The 19,271-nt window shown below is 45.7% G+C and overlaps 1 protein-coding gene across 3 annotated transcripts in view; it reads left to right on the forward strand.

Annotated features, from left to right (window-relative positions):
• Nucleotides 1-27: 27 nt before the first annotated feature.
• LOC143666904 (cytochrome P450 3A12-like) overlaps nt 28-19,271 on the forward strand; it is a 29,501-nt gene continuing 10,257 nt past the window's right edge. The window contains exons 1-7 of one of the 3 annotated variants that reach the window (XM_077140498.1): nt 28-222; nt 7,763-7,856; nt 8,505-8,557; nt 10,372-10,471; nt 12,213-12,326; nt 12,584-12,672; nt 13,966-14,110. In XM_077140498.1, coding sequence (XP_076996613.1) covers nt 98-222; nt 7,763-7,856; nt 8,505-8,557; nt 10,372-10,471; nt 12,213-12,326; nt 12,584-12,672; nt 13,966-14,110 — 720 coding nt within the window. In that variant the 5' untranslated portion in view covers nt 28-97. Of the gene's footprint in view, nt 223-5,153; nt 5,330-7,762; nt 7,857-8,504; nt 8,558-10,371; nt 10,472-12,212; nt 12,327-12,583; nt 12,673-13,965; nt 14,115-19,271 lie in introns of those variants that run through there. The other 2 variants (XM_077140496.1, XM_077140497.1) reach the window with 2 other exon arrangements.

The raw sequence follows: 19,271 nt of genomic DNA on the forward strand, positions 1-19,271 counted from the left end.
TGCTTCTGAACGGACTGTTTTCACTGAGTTCATATTGAGCAAACATGCCTGGGGACAGCATCTTGTGATCCCTACAGACCCCAGACTGGGCAACCTCATGTTCTCTCTAGCCAAAACCACTATGCTGGGCTTTGACTCGAGAGAGGCTGATAGGCCCCAAGCCCTATCTGGCCTGGCCTCCTTTGAGTCAGAGAGGCACAACTGTCAGCTCCCATTTTACAGGTAAGGCAACTGAGGCCGGGAGAGTCATTTAAATGACCCCTGAAGGGCCTGTGTCTCCAGGGAATTCTGAGAGTTCCTTCCTTGCCAGCTGTCTGTGGAGCCGATATCCTGAGGCCCAGAGCCCTGCCCACACCGTTTCCTTACTGTCCCTCTCCCTGCATGTCCTCCTAGCCCCCACCCAGCAACTCTGCACAACCTCCCTTTAGTCCTGCCCCATCCCGGGGCCCTGGAGCACCACACAAGGAAGACCTAGGTCACACTGGCACAGAGGCCCCTGCCCCAGGATGACTGTGTCACTGTTCAGAAGAAGGAGGCCAGGCTCATGCTTCCTGGCCAGGCAGGAAGACTAGGGGACCCAGAAAGACCTACATGGGGGTAGAATGAAGAAGGCAGTGGGAAGTCTTAGAAAATCGTAAGAGGACACATAAGGCTGAGAGAGGCAGACAGTCCCTAAAGTACTTTAAGTTTGGGAGAGGGAGGACCTTAGTTCTCTCTGGCCCGTTGGGGTCACTTTCCCTCACAGGTACAGGCGGAGATGGGCCCAGGCCTCCCCACGGCCCCCTTTCACCCCATCAGTCCCATGGGGCTTGCAGTTGTCAGGCCTCCCAAAAGGTCCATGCTTTCATATACTGCTGGGAGCTCAAGTGTCAGGGTTCTTTTGCTTTTTCAGGGTTCGTTCATGTCCTACTATCTGTCCCCATCATGTTTATTTATATAGCTACTTGCTCAGTGTCTCTCTCCCATTACAATGTGGGTTATTTGGGGGAGGGGGGATTCTAACTTCTTTATCCTTCATGTTGCATGGGTGTTGCCTAATATGTGATGCTCTGCAAAATGAATGGATGGATGAACAAATCAGAGAGGGATTGAGAAGCACCTGTTGGTCTGTGGGATTGGACATTTTTAGAAAGTCATGGGAACTCGACAAAGATAGTTCCAGTAGAGAAATCTCATTTCCTGGGGAAACTGATGGCCGAACACTACAGACAGAGACATAAATATAATATGTGGACATGCTAAAGACAAGCCCATCCATCCAATTTCTAGAACATGAGCCTTTCAAATGTAGTCAGAGGCATCCGTTCCCCAGGGAGGATTCACATCCTTATGGAAGGAATGTGGGGGAGAGGAAATAGCCAGTGCTCAACTTTTGGGTTCCTAAAGGGGTATTTAAAACCCATGATGTACAAACGAGCTTTCCATTTCCAGGGAGAGGGGATGAAGCATCCTTTTTTATACCACAGTCCAGGGATAATGGGCTAGGGGTGAATTATCAAAACTCCCTAAAGGTTTGGGGGACACTGGAACAGAGAAGACCAGCTTCAGCTTTCCTAGGATGTGTTCCAGAGCTTTCTGGAGGAGAATCCTCCGACCATGGTAGAGGGGTGCCAGAGGACAGTACCAGGAGTGGGGGTGATGAGGGGGGCCTATCAGGGTGCCAAGAGGGAATATTCTAGAAGGACAAGAGCATGGGAGAGACAGGCAGTTCATGGGGACCCTGTGGAGGAGTCTGGAAGCTGCTTCACAGTCCAGCAGGGTAGAGAGCCACCACCACAGCAGGATACTGGGTGTAGCACCCACCTCCTCACATCCAACCGAGGGCCAAGGATGTCTGCGGCCCACCCTCTCCTTACAGCCCTCCCCCCACCTCGAGACACAGAGGTGTTGGCTATTCACCATCCAAATTACATACCACCTAGTTACCCCTATTTGACAAAATGAAGTTTTTCCCTGCTGGAAAGTCTGAAGTTTGAGGACTGAGTTACAGCAAATAACTATTCTTTGTTTGCACACTCAAGATTGTAACCTATAAAATTTTTGTCTAGTATCAAATCATTCCAGAGCAACAGTGCCTACCGTTAGCATGAACACGAGCGCAGCCAGTGGCAATCAGTGCAGGCTGCCCAGGAGAGGGACCGGGGAGTCTGCTGATATAAAAGAATGGAAGCATCAACCTGGTGGTGTTCCCCATAGCTCTGAGTTGAGGGATACCCCATCCACTCATCCCAGGATCTGAGCCTTTCTGAATATTTTCTGTGATTAAATTGTGACAAGTGTTGAGGAGCCCAAGAAATAAAAGAGGTTAATGAATGTTGATAAGGCAATGTGTTTCTTATGCCTGTATAATTATTTTCCCTTGGCCAAATGATATGATCTGTTTGCCTCTTATCTCTGAATAATGACTGGGTCTTAGTCATTTTTGTACCCCACGTGCTTAGAGCTGACCTTTAAAAGTACACAATGGCTGCATCAATACATGAAAGACTAGAGTGGAAATGTATACGCAGATTGTCCCCCCTCCCATGTTCAGCACAACTCTTAGTGAGTCTTTCATGTCAGTGATCCCTAGTATAGAATTCAGTGACACAACACATGTCTTCTCTCATTTTTCCTGGTAAAGCCAAGCACTTGCCTTGATTACAACACAGGGCTGGCTTATTTCCTCCCAAGCAGTCCAGCCCATGGCTGCTGGTAGAGGTGGCAGCCAGTGGAACCAGGCCCTGAGACGCATAGGGTGGGGGGATGGTCCCATGCAGCTTTGCTTTAAAATATTCTGGCCAAATGTGCCATAGGCAGGAAGGTGAACCTGTTTTAGGTTCCACTGGGGTTTTGCTTCCAAGAAGAATAAGAAAGACTTGGGGTTGATGTGAGCTAATTCAGTCATCAATAATCATCCTAAGACACTCTCCTCTTCCCCAGTGTGAGTGGGTTCCTGCCCTCGTCTGCTCTGGAGACAGCAGGGGGTTCCCACGTGGACTTACTTTCTGGGAGACCCTGGACCTAGAATCTGCCATGACTTGCGATGTTCTCTGCTGAAAGGAGGTGGAACCCTTTGTTCTGGAAGATCCATGCAGGAGCTATGGGAGTGATCATGGAGATGGGAACCAGAGTTATAACAAATTTGCTGTTACTCTCTGGAGTCAATGCCCTTAGTGACCTTATAGGGGAGGGGAGACTTGACAATCTGCCTGCCTGTGATTTCATATATTTTGATGTGGTTGGCATTGTTGGGAAGTCACCTTCAGCCACTGCATCTCAGATTCTGCATCTGTAAAGGGGTAGCAGAGCAGTGAGCTGTTTTGATCAGACCCCAGCGAAGCCGCCAACAGAGGCAGAAATGAGTGGTATTTCTCCAGTCTTTCTGGGATGCTTTCCCTGTAGATCATCTTCCAGCCTCCCAGGTCTCTCCTTTGTTGGGGTGGAAACTCGCTGCCACTGCTTGCCTTAGTTAAGTTTGTAGGACGTCGTCCCAGCACAAGAGGCTGCCCTCTTCACGCCTCATTCTGACCATGCTGACCCATCCCTCTCCTTCCTGGGCCAGGGTGCTCCCAAGAAAGGGGCTAAAGGATATCCAGCCATGGCTGGGAACAACCTGTACATGCAACACCCACCACTGAGTCTCACATCAGTGCCTGGAGGAACAAATGTGACATGGACCACACCTTCCAGGGGCAGCTCTGAACTTACCACGTACCACCTGCTCAAAGCCTTGACCCAAAGGCACAAGCCTAGGGAAGAAGTAATTCCTGCATCTGTGACAAGCTCCCACGGAAAGATGGAGGCAGGTGAGAGGCCTGAGCCTTCATCCATTTGACCAGCAGGATGTCTACTGCTCAGCTGGGGCCCTGCAGCCCTGGAGACCTACAGGCCAGAGAAAGGGGTGGGAGGAGGAGGGGCGCATGGCAGATGCTGCACAAGCACTGAGAGTGAGAAAGGATAAAGCGAGAACAAAATGCACAAGCACAGCTTGTATTTCTTTCATTTCAGTGCAGCTTTACGAACAGGAGGTATTGTTTTTCATGTAATCCACAATTCCTCATGCCAAGCCAAATGGCCCGGGGGGCAGGATAGTGGTAGTGCATGAGCTGCTGTGTGAGCTGCAGGCAGTGACGTCAGCCACATCGCTGATGGCCACATTGGGGGCCTGCAGAAACAAAGGAACCTGCTAACTCCTGCTCGGGCCCTCCTACCCACTGCTCCTGGAGACATCACTATCCAGAGACAGGACCTCTTCCTCTGGCCAAGGTGACTGTCTGGCCATCTATTGAAGACATCTCAGGACCTGGCCAGGAGGCAGTACATGGAGACTGCCCAGGGCGGCCATGAGCTCCATCCCTCCCACGTCTTGCCCTTCTTGGTGGACTCTTGTCAGTGGAAGCCCATGGGCTGGCCTGAAGGTGTGGAGATGGATGCTGAGCTCAGCTCTGTACAGGGTTGGTGCAGCCAGCAGTGCCCGGGGACAGGACACGGGACCCTCCAGCATGATCACCCACCCTTCCTGGTGTCCACTCTGTGTAAACTGCCCCACCAGGCACTAGGGACAGAACGGGGATCACCACCCAGACTGTGATCTTGAGAAACCACAATCTGATATGAGAGACAGGTGTGGAAGCCAAGGAGGGGGAGGGTGGAGGAAATGACAGAAACAGGTGCAGGGACAGGCATTTCCCAGGAAGGGATTGCAGCCCTTTGAGGAGCTCAGGAAGGGAAAGGTAACAGAGGGTTCTGTCTGAGCAGGGCTTTGAAGGATGATTAGGAGCTTTCCGGCGGTCACAAGGGAATTCTAAGCCGACTCCTCTGCATGGGTAGGGATCTGTAGATGTAGATTTTTGGTGTCATAGCAAGGGTTTTGGAGTGAGGACAGCCATGGGGGGGGAGGCTGGGCCTGTCCAGGAGTCAGGGACAGATCAGGGGAGACTGAAGGCCAGTAACCTTTGGATTCACTAATAACCCTGAATTGATTCATCATCCATATCTCACAAGTTATTAAACTCCACAGAGGTCAGCTGGGAGTGTCCATGGCTATCCCTGAACTGCCAAGTTGAAGGGGCCCCTTGGCTTCCCTAGATGGCAGAAACAGAGCAGGTGTCCCTTCTACTGGCTGCAGCTGGGCACCACCCACCTCCCGGAGCCAGGAGTTAAAAACACCCCACGGGCCTCACTGAATCACAACAACACTGAGCAGACAGGCTCTGCACCGCACCAATCACAGCAGAAAGGAAGACTCAGAAGAAAGTCCTGGGAAGAGAGTGACAATGGACCTGACCCCAGGCTTTTCCACGGAAACCTGGGTTCTCCTTGCTACCTGCCTGGGGCTGCTGTATATGTGAGTACCTGTCCAGACTGTGTCCTCCACCATGGTGGGCTGGGGCTTCTGGGATGAGAAGGACACTCTTCCCAGGCTGTGCCGGAGGTCCAGGAGATAATGGAGGGGAAACTGATGACCTGCTGGATGCTACAGAAACGAAAAGGCATCTATTCTGCTTGTGCAGATTCTTAAAGGAGGAACAGGAATCATCATTCCCACCAGGACCCCCAATTCCCAATTTCTGTGCCAAGCAGAGTTAGTGACAGATTTAGATCTTGGGGTGACTTTGGATGGACAAGTGTGGACCTGCACAAAGCAGCCAGAGCTGAGTGGACAAAGTGTCCCCGGTGGGCACCATGTGCAGGAGGCTTCCCAACCCTTTCTCAAGTGTGGGGTTCTGGGCTGGGAGGGGGCAGCTGGGGTTTTTCCCTGTCACATCTCCCTGCAGAAGGGATGACTCAGGGCCACAGGGGTGGCTCCTGCTCCCCTCTTTTGGTGTCCACAGGGCCCCACGGTGCACCCAGGCCCCTCGGGAGGCTTAGGCTGCCCCAGCCCCTTCTGCAGGTTCGGGCCTTCCCTCTTCTCTGCACCCAGCTGGCGCTCCTCCCTGCACCTTCCCCAGCCTTGGGCAGGACCTGACTCCTAAATGGGGAACATTTAAACCCAGGACACTGGCAGGGAACTGAGCCCTTCTCTTTTCTACCTCTTTCTTTTCCAGCCCCAGGAGGGTGAGCATAGTTTGGAGGTTTATTTCTCCCTGAAAGACCCTGGAACTGGTGTGGATTGTAAGGATTTTCCCCTGAGCCCCCCACAGAGCTATCCCCCCAGTATTTAGCAGAGTCACCTTCTCAGTGCTGTTCCTGGCATTGCAGAGGGGCTGAGGGAGAGTTGCTGCAGGGCCCCTGATGCCACCTGGCCTCCAGGCCCTTTACAGGGAGCTCCTGACACATGCCTGGGTGCTGCACCCATCAGGAGGGCGCAGGCAGCATGTTGGGGCTGCAGTAGCTACATTGGGCATGGCACCTAGAAACGCACAGTGCGGGACAAGAGAGCAGGCCCGGGGGTGCTGACACTATTTAAAAGCAATTAAAAGGGCTTTTGTGGTTGTTGTTAGTCCCGCCAGCTGTGCTGAAATAGGGAGCTGGAGAGAAGCTTAGCCCTGGACCCCGTCCAGCCCTGCCTTTCCCCTGCACCCATGTGAGCTCAGACTGAGGGCGAGATCCCTCTTGGGGGAAATGCTGCTGAAAGGTGAGCTCCACGGCTGGGCTCCTGTGAGTGCCCCTACGTTGTCCTGAAAGTCCAGAAGCAGAGATAAGCTGACCTAATTTGCAAGTTGCCCCAGCAAGGGAGGGACCTTGGGGAGCATGCCCGAGGCCACCCCAGCTGGGCAGTCAGCGGGCACACGGCCACCGGCAGGTCTTGGGACACATCCAAACCCCCAGCGGGACCTGACCAAGGGGCAGCTACTCAGTGCTCCAAGCACTCGCTACTTTGTGCGAGCTTCAGGTTGTATTTGATAACATAACATAAGACTATGGGATTCGCACAGAACACTTACAACTCATGCTCATTTAAAGTCTAGTGTCCAGGGAAGAGGAAACAAAATTTTAATTCAATTGTCTGGAACATTTGATAGGGACCTAGTGTAGGTCGCATCATGCTTCTTTGCTACCAGGAAGAAACTACCTGGACTTTGGAAAGTTCCCTCTCCTTTAGCTGAAGGCTGCTATAGGACTGTTGAACCATTTACACTTTTCAGACATATTTTCCAAAATAGCTTCCATGGGGCTTACCATGTAGACCCAGCAGCTGCTCTCCCAGTGCCTGCAGCCACCACTTCTTCTGCCCCTCTCCTTCCTCTACCCTGTCATCTCCCAGGGACACCGGGGTAGGAAGACTTGCAAGGACCCAGCATCAGAGATAAGGGTTCCACAGAAGACCAAAGATGCATTGCGGGCTGGGCTGCCCTTGTTAGGTTTCCAGGATGGTGGACACCCAGGGGCAGTGAACACCCCACCTCCTGACTGAAATCAGGGAGAAGCAGGACATTGCCTGGCCCTGAGCTTATCAGGTGGAAACTACCAGGTAAGAGGACCAAATCCCACAAGGAGCCTGGACATGGATTGTTTAAGTGTTGCTTCTTCTAATGGAATCGATTCAGGAAATATATTGATCAATCACACTCCCCTATAGCACATGCCAACCCAATTTTCTAGGAACAGAGGCCTGGCTGAGACAAAACAGCACTTTCATGTCCTCAAATTCAACAGAAGCTGTATCTGGTCATTCTAGAGAGATAGGGAACACCATGACTGCTCCCAGGGCTCTTTTGAAGGCATATTTAAGAAAGGCCAGATAACAAGTTGGTGAAAGGACCACAGAGTATTCCTCGTCCCTGTGTCCATGAGAGGCTCAGGAGTCCAGTGACCTGGTTTCTCTGTCATTTTGTAGGTATGGCATCTATGCTTTTAAGACTTTTAAGAAGCTGGGAATTCCTGGGCCAACTCCTTTGCCTTTTCTGGGAACGGTTCTGGCGTACCGCAAGGTGAGCGTCATTGACTTCTGTTGTTTGCAAATACCCACTTTCCACCACCAGGAGAAATGCCCTTCTTCAGCGGGACCTTCTGAGCTTCCACACTTATCAGGAAATGGTGTTGAAGGCCCCACACAGCAGGGTGGTGAGGGCACCTCTTGGGTCCTAGTGTCAACTGTGTTTGGCTTCCTGACCTACTTGACTCCTAGAGCCTCGGGAGATGCACAAAAAGGGCGCTGGTCAGGAGGGAGGAGAGTACCTGCCCTGTGAGCCCTCCCTCCTCTAGGCCTCAGTGCTGTCCTGTGCCCGTGGAGGTCACAGCTCTGAGGGTTACGGACTTTAGAGCAATGCATGCACAACTAAGACTTCAGAAAGGCAAGGGTGACTTCTTGCTCAGAGATGGGGTTCAGTCATTTGCTACCTACAGTATTAGGAGATAATTCAACTGCAACTGTAAGTTCTCCATGCAAACATCTCCTCTGTCTTCTCTCCTTACCTCTAAGATGTCTCTGAATAACAACTTCCCTCCAAATGCCAGTGAAAAGTAGCCAGAAGTCATAGTTGTGCATCATTTTTGACCTGGGAAAAGTAGGGCTCAGCCCATTTAAGGTAGTTATCTAAGTTGGGTTTTTGTTTTTTGTTTTTTTTTTGTCTTTACAGGGTTTTTGGCATTTTGACATGACGTGTTTTAAAAAATATGGGAAAATGTGGGGGTAAGTATTCTGGAAACTTCCACTGGATAAACCTCTGGTTAAGGGGAGGACAATCTTAGTACAGAGGCTCCTGAAGGAAACTGTTTATCATGGAGATCCTGTAGGCTAGTTCTGCCAAGGATCCCAGGTTCACCAGGTGTCAGGGTCTACATTCAGGAAAGGGGCCATTCTCAATCAAAATGTTTAGATGAAGAAAGAACTGGGCCAGAAGGCTGTGGGTTCTCCCCTTGCTCCAGACTGGTCTGCCTGGGACCCCTCACTGAATCTCTAGGCAAATGGATATTCCTCTTGCTCCTTTGTCCTTTCTTAGATCCTCTTTAATTGCATTGAAATGCATTATTTTAGCCCCTTCTAATATGTACATATTATCCCTTTCGCACGTGATTTAACTTTTAATTAAAATCCAAAATTCCCTTATTTAAATTTGATATTTAATATGTACCTTGAAGAAGTTCTGTGGGATAGAGATAAGCCCATTGGGAAACCATTATGCTCAGCTTTGTACTTCCTACCCAAGTGGGGAACTGTCCTGAATTTCAAGCCTGGACTTCTCAGTAGCGGTGCATGCAGGCATTTCTTCACACCCCCGTGCCTGCCGAGTGGAGGACGCATAGACTCCTTTGAAGGCAGCTTTCCCAGTGGGATAACTGACCTCCCCATGCTGCAAGCAGTGGCTGCTCCCAGGGATGCTGTGAAGGTTTGGTGAGTGTGGAGTAAGTGGCCCCATCATGGCTGGGCCTTGGTGCCAGAGCCAGTGGGAGAAGGCCAGGCCTCTTCCCACCACTCCGTCTTCTCTCCTCAGGCCCTCGGGGACCCCAGCACCTGGGGCTCTGCTGACAACACAGTCCCTGAAGGCCATGTGCTGGGGTCGAAGAAACTCACAGCCTGGGGCCTCCACTGGCCCAGCTTCCCATCCCCCAGCACTGACACGTCGTGCACACACACCACACACACATTAATCCTCTGAGCTTGGGCTATTTTTGTAAATGTGAAGCTCTAAGTGCAGCGTTTCTCACCGATTTTTGCCTGTGATTACACACCCACTTAAAATGCCTCTGTGAAGTCAGGGAATATGTAGGTGACTTTTGGGAACTCTCATTCTGTTCTGGCATATTTCATTCCTCCTTATTCATTATGCCCATAACGTTCTGTCCTTAATCTACCTCTTTAATACTTAAAGTAATTGTAACTAACCATGAAAATTTTAGGAAATGGGGCAAAGAAATCATTTATAATTCCAATATAAACTTGCAGCATTCCAAGGCTTTTTCTATTTGTGTATTTTTAAACATTTAAGATGGATATTTCTACATTTTCATCTATTAATTTTTCTATTCATTTTTCATGTTTTCACATGTTTAAAATCATAACCTTTTAACTGCTGAGTAGTTTGACTGTCCTTGTGTAATTATTATTAGTTTTGGTCTTATTTACCTTCCTTTGTTTTTCACTTTCCTAATGTCTTTCTTGATAATGAAACATTTTAACCGTACAAAAATTTGTGGAAAATGACCCAGTAAGCAGGGGTCCCCACCTAGCACATGCTGATGTCACTTGTGGCCGTGATCTTGGGGACAGCTGGGTTGTCTGTGGATATCTCTGCCCAACCAGAGCCCTCTGCTCCTCATTGTGTGAAGACTCAGGGGCCTCTGTGGTTGAGTGGTTGCTGTGTCTCACGCACTGACATGACCTGAAAGGACACGTCTGGGCCTTGTCCAGCTCAGGGGACAGATGCTGCAGAGCTGGGTGGATGTGTGGCCTGGCATGGTGGCCCAGCTGCGGGCCCGGCTCATCAGTGCTCTGTTCCCGCACAGGTTTTACGATGGCCAGCAGCCTGTGCTGGCCATCATGGATCCCAGCATGATCAAGACAGTCCTGGTGAAAGAGTGCTACTCCACCTTCACCAACCGGAGGGTAGGTGCAGCCCCAGCTCCCCACTGGCTCCCCTAGATGGCCATGGTCACAGCTCCCAGGGCCAGAAACTGGAAGGACCATCCAGGACTTTGACACTGGAAATCCATGTAGCTTAAGTGGCTGTCAGCAGTTTCAGATGCAGACACTTACACGTGTGTGTGTGTGTGTGTGTGTGTGTGTGTAGCTCTGTGCTACTTTATGACAGCTGTAGATGTGTGTAACCACCACCATATCAAGGTCCAGAACTCTTCCAGAACCACGTCTTTCTCAGTCACAGGTGTAAATGTCCTTGTTGGAAAAGCAGTGCTTGGTCCGTTGAATTACTCTTACACCATTTTCATAAATTTTGGGCATATTTAAGTGGGTCTGTTTCTCATTCTCCACACTGTCCCATGAATCTCCGTGAATATTCTGAATACTGTAGCTATTTGGTAAGTCTTAGCACATAGAATGCCTTCATTACTCTTTTTCAGAGTTTTTGAGCTGTTTTGAACTTTTGCCTTTGTTTTTGAATTTAGAATAAGCTTCTCTGTGTCAACAATAGTCTTTGCTGGGACTTTGAAAAAAGTTAAATTAACCCTTAGATAAATTGGGGAATACTTGATGGCTTTGCTATATTGAAGCATGACACACTATGCCTTTCCTCTTATATAGGCTTATTTTTAATCCTTTCTTTATCATGTTATAATTTTTAATATACAGATCCGGTACATATGCTGATAGATTTATACCAAAATATTTCACTTTCTTTGGAGTAATTATTCATGGTATTGTGTTATTTTATTTCAGTTTCATCCACTTCTTGTCATTTTATAGAAATGCAACTGATTTTGTGTGTTGATGTTACATCCTATAACACTACAGAACCCACCTATTTGGAGTAGGAGGTTTGGGGTTTTGTTTTTTTCTTTTGTATATATTCCTTGAGATTTTAGTTTGGTTAGACAATTATGTCATTTAAAAATAGGGACAGTTCTAGTTCTTCCTTTCCAATCTGTATCTTCTATTTATTTTTCTTGTTGTATTACACTAACTAGGAATTCCAGTAGGAAGTAGAAGGGAGTGATGAGTGGGCATCTTGCCTTCTTCCCCATGTAGGGGGGGAAAGCATTCAGTCTTTAACCATCAATATGATGGTAACTATAGGTTTGTATGTAGATGCTCTGTAGTAATTTAAGGAGTTTTCCTACCCTCCTAGTTTAGTACAGGTTTTTATCATGAATGGCTGTTGGAGGTAATCATTTTAGACAAAATATATTTTTTTTTAGATGAAAGAAAGTTTTCAAGCAGTTTGGAATGATAAGCCAGTTCAGTCTGGGATATAAAATAATCTCTGTTTTCCCTTCTCTCTCTGAGGGAAATGTGAGGGAAAAGGACTTCCATGGGATTCTCCTCTTTTTTTTTTTTTCATAATAGCAAATGGATTCCTAAGCATTTAAACATTCACATTTATTTTTTTAAGCTCACAAGGCACTTTCTACTCTCCACAGTCCCATCTATTTATCTAGAATAAGGATTTCCTACAATGTGGAGCACATCCATTTAAAAGAGATTGGTACATAAAAGCAAAAACCACTACAGATGGGATGCATATTTATGGAGAATCTAACATTGAGATTGCATGAAATAGACAGTCATGAAATAATTGCTCAATAAGTGAATGCCTGTTTAGGAAATTTTCCATAACTGTGGAGTCCCTCAGTGCTGATATTGGACAAATGTCATTTGCTTTGTACTTTAGGTCATTGGTCCTGTAGGATTTATGAAACATGCCATCTCTGTTTCTAAAGATGAACATTGGAAGAGATTGCGAACATTGCTGTCTCCAACATTCACCAGTGGAAAGCTCAAGGAGGTATGAAAATAAGAGGGCTTTTCAGTGCAAATTTGAACATGGAACCTGGGGACTGGTGGAAATAACATCATTGTCCCTTTCCAAGGGTTATGCAACTGAGTTCGAGATTCCTAAAACTGTCCTTCATCGATAAGTCCCAGAAGAGACCTACCTGATTCTCTATAAATGTCACTTTTGGCTCCATGCTTAGAAAAGCCTGGTCCTGGCAGCCTTAGGTCTCCACATTTACCCACGTTGATGCTCTGCTTCATGTTTAGATGTTCCCGATAATAGGCCAGTATGGAGATGTGTTGGTGAAGAACCTGAGGAAGGAAGCAGAGAAGGGCAAGCCTGTCACCCTGAAAGAGTAAGTCGGAGGGTGGCTGCTGGGTTTCTGAACATGGTCATGAGCCCTCCAGCTACCTGTGAAGGAGCTAACTGTCCCACTGTTGAGATGCTCTTTTGCCAAATGAAAGCCAGTGTGCAGTTTTCAGACTCCAAGCTGCAACCCAAAAAGTGGTTGTTCCTGTCAGATAACCGGGCAGCCAGGAGGTTCTTCCTCCCTGTGTACACTAACCAGGTTGAACCCACCTTGGCTATTCAGGAGAACAAAAGAAATAAGAAGGCTGAGAACCAAGAAACATGATCCATAGTGCCAAAGCTCAGCATGTACAGGGAATGGCGTGGTGGGAGGGGAAGGCTTAGGTACATGTCAGGAGGCACTGGGTGATCAGGAAAGCTCAAATGTGGAACTTGGAGCACCTTAAACCCCTTCACACATTTTCTGTATAAATAAGGAAAAATGCTAAGTGTTACTATTTCCCTCAGTTATTCTTTCAGCCTGAAAAAGAGAAGGCCCTCTACAGGTTGTGGGTAGAGTGACCATTTCATTCATTGTCTAAACTGAACAGTTTTGAATGGTCACTTGCCTGTGGGATGGCCTAGATCAATTTTAGAGTGAATTTTATTAATTTTTTTTTTACTAAGAACATTCTTAGAGCTCGCATTTTACAGAAATGATTCTTACTTCAGTAAACCTTGGACTCCAGGAGTCAGGGCAGAGGGTGGTGTGGAGAAGGGGATACAAAGTCCTGGCACCTGAGAGCAGGGTGTAAAGGTTCTGGAATGTGCTGAGGAGCATTAGTCTCTGGGCATGGACACTGGGGAAGCAAGGCCTGGGTGAAATATCCCATTTCTTGGCACCTGAGCAGAGTAAACTTCCCTTCCTCATCCTGCTCCAGCCCTGTGCTCCCACACCCTCTACACACACTGCTGCACTCTGTCCGGGTCCATTCCCCTCTGTGCCCGAGCTCCTCCATCTCACCTCGTGTCCCCACCCACACCCTCTACACACACTGCTGCACTCTGTCCAGGGCCCGTTCCCCTCTGTGCCCGAGCTCCCTGCTCACATGTGGGTCCATCTCACCTCGTGTCCCCACCCATCTTCCCAGAGCCAGCTGCCTCCCTGGCACCTGGGACATGCCTCTGCAGGATGATGGCCATGTGGACTTTTCAGCTTTTCCAGTGGAAGGTTCTGGATTCTGGGACCCTGTGCTGTCTTGTCTGGGAATTTGAATTTCAGGCACTTCTTGTTGACTGTGCTGGGGAGGGATGACAGGTGGGATTAATTTGACACCTCCCATCTCTCTATCCTGCTTAGCGTCTTCGGGGCGTACAGCATGGATGTCATCACGAGCACATCATTTGGGGTGAACATTGATTCCCTCAACAACCCCCAGGATCCCTTCGTGCAGAACGTCAAGAAGCTCCTAAAGTTTAATTTCTTGGACCCCCTCATCTTCTTAGTATGTATGTGTGCTGTTACTTCTTTCTCTTGTTTTTTTTTTTTTTCCATTCTACACATGCACTCAGTAATTCTTAGTATCATCACATAGATGTATGATCATCATTTCTTAGTACATTTGCATCGATTTAGGAAAAGAACTAGCAAAACAGCAGAAAAAGATATAGAATGTTAATATAGAGAAGAGAATTAAAATATAATACTAATTATATATATATATATATATATAAAGGAAGAAGAAAAAAACAAAAACAAAAGATACAAACACACAAACAAACAAACAAAAAACCATATTTCAGGTGCAGCTTCGTTCAGTGTTCCAACCTAGTTACATTACACTTACGTATTATTGTGCTGTCCATTTTTGAGTTTTTGTATCTAGTCCTGTTGCACAGTCTGTATCCCTTCAGCTCCAATTACCCATTATCTTACCCTGTTTCTAACTCCTGCTGGTCTCTGTTACCAATGACATATTCCAAGCTGATTCTCGAATGTCGGTTCACATCAGTGGGACCTTACAGTATTTGTCCTTTAGTTTTGGGCTAGACTCACTCAGCATAATATTCTCTAGGTCCATCCATGTTATTACATGCTTCATAAGTTTAGTCTGTCTTAAAGCTGCATAATATTCCATCGTAGGTATACGCCACAGTTTGTTTAGCCACTTGTCTGTTGATGAACATTTTGGCTGTTTCCATCTCTTTGCAATTGTAGATAATGCTGCTATAAACACTGGTGTGTAAATGTCCGTCTGTGTCTTTGCCCTTAAGTCCTTTGATTAGATACCTAGCAGTGGTATTGCTGGGTCGTAATCCATTCTGCCATTCTATGTCTTTTGATTGGGAAATTCAGTCCATTAACTTTTAGTATTATTACTGGATGATATTTTCCTCTACCATTTTGGCTTTTGTATTATATATATCATATCTGATTTTCCTTCTTTCTACACTTTACTCCATACCTCTCTCTTCTGTCTTTTCGTATCTGACTCTAGTGCTCCCTTTAGTATTTCTTGCAGAGCTGGTCTCTTGGTCACAAATTCTCTCAGTGACTTTTTGTCTATAAATGTTTTAATTTCTCCTTCATTTTTGAAGGACAATTTTGCTGGATATAGGAGTCTTGGTTGGCAGTTTTTCTCTTTTAGTAATTTAAATATATCATCCCACTGTCTTCTAGCTTCCATGGTTTCTGCTGAGAAATCTACACATAGTCTTATTGGGTTTCCCTTGTATGTGACAGATTGTTTTTCTCTTGCTGCTTTCAAGATCCTCTCTTTCTCTTTGACCTCTGACATTCTAACTAGTAAGTGTCTTGGAGAACGCCTATTTGGGTCTATTCTCTTTGGGGTGCGCTGCACTTCTTGGATCTGCAAATTTAGGTCTTTCATAAGAGTTGGGAAATTTTCAGTGATAATTTCTTCCATTAGTTTTTCTCCTCCTTTTCCCTTCTCTTCTCCTTCTGGGACACCCACAACACGTATATTTGTGCGCTTCATATTGTCATTCAGTTCCCTGATCCCCTGCTCAAGTTTTTCCATTCTTTTCCCTATAGTTTCTGTTTCTTTTTGGAATTCAGATGTTCCATCCTCCAGTTCACTAATTGTAGCTTCTGTCTCTTTAGATCTACCATTGTAGGTATCCATTGTTTTTTCCATTTTTTCTTCTTTGTCCTTCACTCCCATAAGTTCTGTGATTTGTTTTTTCAGATTTTTTATTTCTTCTTTTTGTTCAGCCCATGTCTTCTTCATGTCCTCCCTCAATTTATTGATTTGGTTTTTGAAGAGTGTTTCCATTTCTGTTCGTATATTCAGCATTAGTTGTCTCAGCTCCTGTATCTCATTTGAACTATTGGTTTGTTCCTTTGACTGGGCCATATCTTCAATTTTCCGAGCGTCATCCATTATTTTCTGCTGGTGTCTGGGCATTTGATCAGATTTCCCTGGGTGTGGGACCCAGCTGGTTGAAAGATTTTTCTGTGAAATCTCTGGGCTCTGTTTTTCTTTTCCTGCCCAGTAGGTGGCGCTCGTGGCTCTCGTCTGTCTGCACGGCAGTCGGCCCGGGAAACCGCGCGTGGAGGCGGGGGTCGCTGGCTGCCGCGGCTTGGGAGAGTGCCGGTCCTAATTGCCCAGCTGGCCCGAAACGCCAAGCGTGACGGGAGGGCCCCGCTATCCAACGTTCCCAGTCAGACCGGGGAGCCACGTGCGTGGAGGGGACCCCAGTCGCCAGCCGCCCTGGCCGGGAAAACGCGCGCCCCTCGGGTATCTCACCGCAGCAGATTCTCCCTGCCCATTCAGCTGTTCCAGAATGGGGTACGCTGTCTTTTTGGTCTCTGTCATGACTCCGGGAGCTGTTTCGTATTGTTTCTGTTTCTTTAGTTGCTTTTCTGGAGGAGGAACTAAGACCCGTGCGTCTTACTAAGCCGCCATCTTCTCCGGAAGTCCTCTTGTTTTGTTTTTTTTTAATAGGGACTTCATTGACATATAATTCACATACCATGCAATTCACCCATTACAGTGTACAATTCAGTGGCCTTTGGTGGATCCAAAGAGATGTGCAACCTTCCTCCCAATTTTAGGACATTTTCACCCCCTCAGTAAGGACCCCCTTACCCTTTACCTACTGCCCTCCATGCCCCCTGTCTCATCCCCATGAAACCACTAAGCTGCTTTGCATCTCTTTAGATTTTTCTTTTTTGAACATTTCATATAGTGGGATCCTATAACATATGGTCTTCTGTGGCTGGCTTCTTTCACTGAGCATATATGAAATACATGATTTACAATTTTTTTCTCACATAGTCTTATGCTTTTGATAATACTCCTTGAAATATGAAATGTTTTAGTTTTGAAGATGTCAAGTTTATGTAACTAACTTTTGTTGCTCATGCTGTTGCCTTCTTTTCTACAAATCCACTTCCAAATCAGAGATAATAAAGATTTGTTCCTTTATTTTCTTCTAAGATTTGCATAGCTTTTGCTCTTATATTTAGGGCTTTGATGGATTTTGAGTCAAATTTTTATAGATGGTGTGGTATAAATGTCCAAATTCATCCTTTTGAACGTGAATCTCCAGCTGTTCCATCACCATTAGTTAAAAAGAGTATTCTTTCCCCATTGAATGGCCTTGGCACCTTACTTGATAATCAGTTGACCCATTGGTTTATTTCTGGAGTCTAATCCTATTCATTAATCTGTATCTCTACCCTTATACCATTACCACATTGCCTTGACTATAACACCTTTGTGCTAAGTTTTGAAATGAGACACCAGGAGTCTTCTAATATTATCATTCCTGTATCAAATTGGTTTGGCTTTCCTGGGTCCCTTGCAATGCCATATTAACGTTGGGATAAAATTGTCAATTTTTACAAAGAAGACAGCTACAATTCAAGAGGGCATCTAGAGAATCATCTCTGTAGATGATTTGGGGGAGTTCTGTCATCTTAACAATATTAAGTCTTCTGAACCATGGACATGGGATAGTTTTCATTTATTTAAAACTTCTTTAATTTTTTATCAATGTTTTGTAGTTGCTCAGCATATAAGTCTTGTACTCTTGTTCAGTTTATTCCCCAGTACTTTATTCTTTTTGATGCTGTTATAAATGGAGTTATTTTCTTAATTTTAATTTCAGATCATTCATTGCTGTATATAGATATACCATTGATTTTCATATACTGATCTTGTATACTGTCTCCTTGCCAAATTCATGTATCAGTTCTAATAATTTTTTGGTAGGTTCTTTGGGATTTTCTATATACAAGATCATGACATCTCAGAATATAGTTTTACTTCTTCCTTTCCAACCTGGACACCAATTATATATTCGTTTTGTAAAATTTCCCTACAAGATCCTCCAGTACAGTGTGGGATAGTTGTGGTGACAGCAGGCATCTTGTCTTATTCTTGATCTTAGAGAAAAGTCTTTAGTATTTCACAATTAAATGTGATGTTACCTATGGATTTTTCGTAGATGTTCTATATCAGGTTTAAAACTCCCCTTCTATTCATATTTAATGCTTTTATCTTGAAAGGGTGCTGATTTTGTCAAATGATTTTTCTGCTTTTCTTGAGTTGAGCATGAGCATTCTTTGCATTCCCTTGACATGGTGCATAATATTAATTGATTTGGGGATGTTAAACGCCCTTGCTCTCCAGGAAGAAAACCCACGTGGTCATGGATATAATGTATTTTATATGCTGTGGGATTTGGCACTGCCAGTATTTAGTTGAGGATTGTAGTATCCATGTTCCTGAGAGCTACCACATGATGTTTCTTTTTGTGTGACCTTGGTCTGGTTTGGGTATCCAGGGAAAACTGGCCGCATAAACAATGAACTGGGCCATGTTCTGTCCTCTTCTGGCCTCTCTGAAAGAGTTTGGGAAGAATTGGTGTTTTTATTCTTCTTTAAATATTTGGTGGAATTCACTGAAGCCATCTGAGCATGGGATCTTTTGGTGGGTAAAATTTTGATTGCTGATTGAATCTATTCACTTAAGTTTACTCAGATTGTCTGTTTCTTTGTAAGTCCATTTCTGCGGTTTTGTCATCCTAGAAATTGTTCATTTCATCTAAGTTTTCTAAGATGAACAAACATTTGTAAATAGTTATTCATAGTATTCCTCTATAATCCTTTTCTATTCTAATATCCGTACTTCCTCTTTCATTTCTGATCCTAAAAATTTAAATCTTCCCCCTTTGTTGGGTAAGGGATAATCTAGGCCAAGTTTTACCTATTTTAATTATCCTTTCAAAGAAAAGGCTTTTGGTTCCATTGTTTTCTTTATTGTTTTTCTACTTCCTGTATTTTTCATTTCCACTCTAATCTTTATTATTTCCTTCATCCCGCTTTCTTTACGTTTGGTTTGTTCTTCTACTTTCAATGTCTTCAGTCAGAAGGTTAGGTTATTGATTTGAGATCTTTCTTTGTTTAGAAAATAACTGTTTACAGCTGAAATTTTCCATCTAAGCCCTGGCTTAGCTGCAATTCATGAATTTGGTATGTCATGGCATCTTTTTCATTCATCTAAGGTAATTCCTAATTTCTAATTTCTCAGTGGATTTCACATGTTTTTAAGGTCCCATTTTTATTTGTTACCAATTTCAAATGTCATTCCAACATGGTCCGGAGAACATACCTTGAATTATTTTTATTGCAGTCAC

This window comes from Tamandua tetradactyla, chromosome 23 (genome assembly GCF_023851605.1).
Source record: "Tamandua tetradactyla isolate mTamTet1 chromosome 23, mTamTet1.pri, whole genome shotgun sequence".
NCBI classification, from domain to species: Eukaryota; Metazoa; Chordata; class Mammalia; order Pilosa; family Myrmecophagidae; genus Tamandua; species Tamandua tetradactyla.